The sequence below is a fragment of the Aplysia californica genome, unplaced genomic scaffold (genome assembly GCF_000002075.1).
Source record: "Aplysia californica isolate F4 #8 unplaced genomic scaffold, AplCal3.0 scaffold00431, whole genome shotgun sequence".
Taxonomy (NCBI): domain Eukaryota; kingdom Metazoa; phylum Mollusca; class Gastropoda; order Aplysiida; family Aplysiidae; genus Aplysia; species Aplysia californica.
The window spans coordinates 657,036-659,476 of record NW_004797701.1 but is presented as its reverse complement, the minus strand read 5'-3'; the positions used below and the strand labels follow the sequence as shown (position 1 = coordinate 659,476).

The 2,441-nt window shown below is 42.2% G+C and overlaps 1 protein-coding gene across 1 annotated transcript in view; it reads left to right on the top strand.

The window, feature by feature from the left end:
* Positions 1-2,441, top strand: part of LOC101862965 (probable cation-transporting ATPase 13A3) — a gene marked incomplete at both ends in the record, with an annotated part of 39,549 nt that overhangs the window by 26,489 nt on the left and 10,619 nt on the right. The window contains 1 exon segment of the mRNA XM_013086062.2: positions 918-1,068. Within this exon segment, the coding sequence (XP_012941516.2) occupies positions 918-1,068 (151 nt within the window).

Genomic DNA, 2,441 nt, shown 5'->3' with positions numbered 1-2,441 from the left:
GGTATGTTTTTTTTTGTGTTTATCAGGAGGATATAGAGAAAGAGAGGATAAGAGGGAAAGATACAGGGATTTAGACATCCGTCGAATAAACCGAAACCTTGGAGAAAGTGAAAGAGAGGGAGAGAGAGAGAGAGAGAGAGAGAGAGAGAGAGAGAGAGAGAGAGAGAGAGAGAGAAAGAGAGAGAGAGAGAAATATGAATGGCCGAACACAGAAACGGGCAGATAGATATTATGCTCTTATAATACAGATCCCTAAGCGTACCCGGATACAAGGCAATAATAATATTGTTTATTGTGCTTTTATAGATCGGAGCCAACCTCACTGACTACGAGTTTCTCTACGTTGATTTCTTCTTGGTGACGTCCTTTAGCGTGACGTGTAAGTACCTAAGCCCTTGTTGTAGGGAGTTATTTATTTCTTATCACTGTACTCTGTTTGGCTGCCTGTCGATACTGATGGTGACTGTGATTGCGATTTAAGCCTAACGAGAAAGTGTATGGGCTGGCTATAAGCTACACGGCCTGCTTTGTATCTACAATATCTTTCACATTTTGGACACTAGAGTCTGTGAGAAGCATTGTTACTATACGATGGGCTTCGGCCTTCACCTGGTCAAAGTTAAAAATAAATTCCTACCAAACTGATGCTTAATGTGTCCCGCGTGCTCACATGACCTTATGCAGTTGCGAGCGCCTTAAAACACTTTATAAAATAATTACATAAAAAAAACTTTTTAAAAAACTGATGCATTATCTTGATGATGATGATGATGATGATGATGATGATGATGATGACGACGACGATGACGACGATATTGTTGGTGATGGTGATGATGGTGTTGTTGTTTTTATTGTGGTCGCTTAGAACCTTTGCTCTATTTTCTATTTGTAATTATATTGGTATTGTTCGATGTTAGTCAGCAGAACCGGCCCGTATAAAGACTTGGTCAAGGATAGACCGCTGGTCAGTCTGCTGTCTCCTGGTCCTATCATCAGTATCGTCATCCAAACCATGCTGGTCATCGCTGCTCAGATCTACGTTTTCTTCAACGTGCGGGAACAGCCTTGGTGAGTAGATAATAATACTCGTAAATGTGTCACGAACGACCCTGTGGAATCAGGCGATCGTCAATTTTGTGGCGTATAATGCAGTTATTAATATTATTGTAAATCTTGTTCATTTGCGTTATTTGGATTAGACGTCGAGATATTTGCTACAGAAGGAGATGAGGGTTTGTTGGTATGAGAGATAAAATTATCGAGAAAAGGGCCGCCAAAGTTTGTTGACTTTCAAAGCTTGAGTGTAATTGGATACTGGAAATTTACATTTTCCGTGACTCTAATGAACGCTTTTCGGTAATAACCACACAGAAGTGCGTTTTTACAAGGGCATAAAAGGTGTTGAGCCGTACAAAATCGAAAAAATTGTACACGAGTGCCTGATTTCACCACGTTGCCTCACAAATAGCTTTTCTGTAGCTCACATCCCCGCGTGACATCAAGATCTATGTGCTTTATACCTATATTATGTAATTAATCAACCCAGCAGTACACCGTTAGAACACCCAGAAACATTCTCAGCTTCACGGAAAGCATACAGTGCAAACAGCCGATTAAGCGCTAAAATATTAACAAAGTGTCAAGATCTTTAGTTGTCTGTAGTCAGGTGCCCATTCTCTTCTATGACGAAAATCCATGTTAAGTGCCTTTCCCTGGGGCGCAACGCCGGGCCCTTGCTGACAGGCTCAAACCACGACCTTTCCTTTGCGAGCCCAGCAGCTTTACCTCAAGACCCCCGTGCCACCGATACACACTCCTGGGGAAACAGCTTTAGATTTATTTTTGAGGGGGTTGGGATTTTGCTTCTTTTTTAATGTCGGTCTTTTACACCCCCGTCTGGCACAATTCGCAGCATTTATGAGGCAGGTGTTGACCCTGGCTGTAAGGGCAAACCCGGGCCGAGTGGGATTCAACATCCCAGCGGATAAACGAAGATACTCGATAAGAAATTCTCCCAACACTAGAATCGAACTCAGGCATTCTACTTATTGCGGCAAAGTGCCTAACCATTAGTGAACCATAGACTTGAGTTTACTCTACTTTACCCTTCCTCTTGTGTCGTTAGATGTCGAGAAGAGGTGCACTTTTCGTGCCAAAGGCTAGGTGGGTGGCTTCTGTTGTCGATATGTTATAAGACCACAGACGCCGTTGTTTTAATGAGCTGACACATACGCACGAGGGAACATAATAATTATACTACATGAGAGAACACCCGTGGTGGATAGATACATACACGTGATGGAACCGACTTAATGAGAAGATATACGTACACGAGAGGGCCCAATGTTTATAGTTCAGTGCAGTTGAAGATGCAGTAGTAGTAGTAGAAGTAGTAGTAGTAGTAGTAGTAGTAGTAGTAGTAGTAGTAGTAGTAGTAGTAG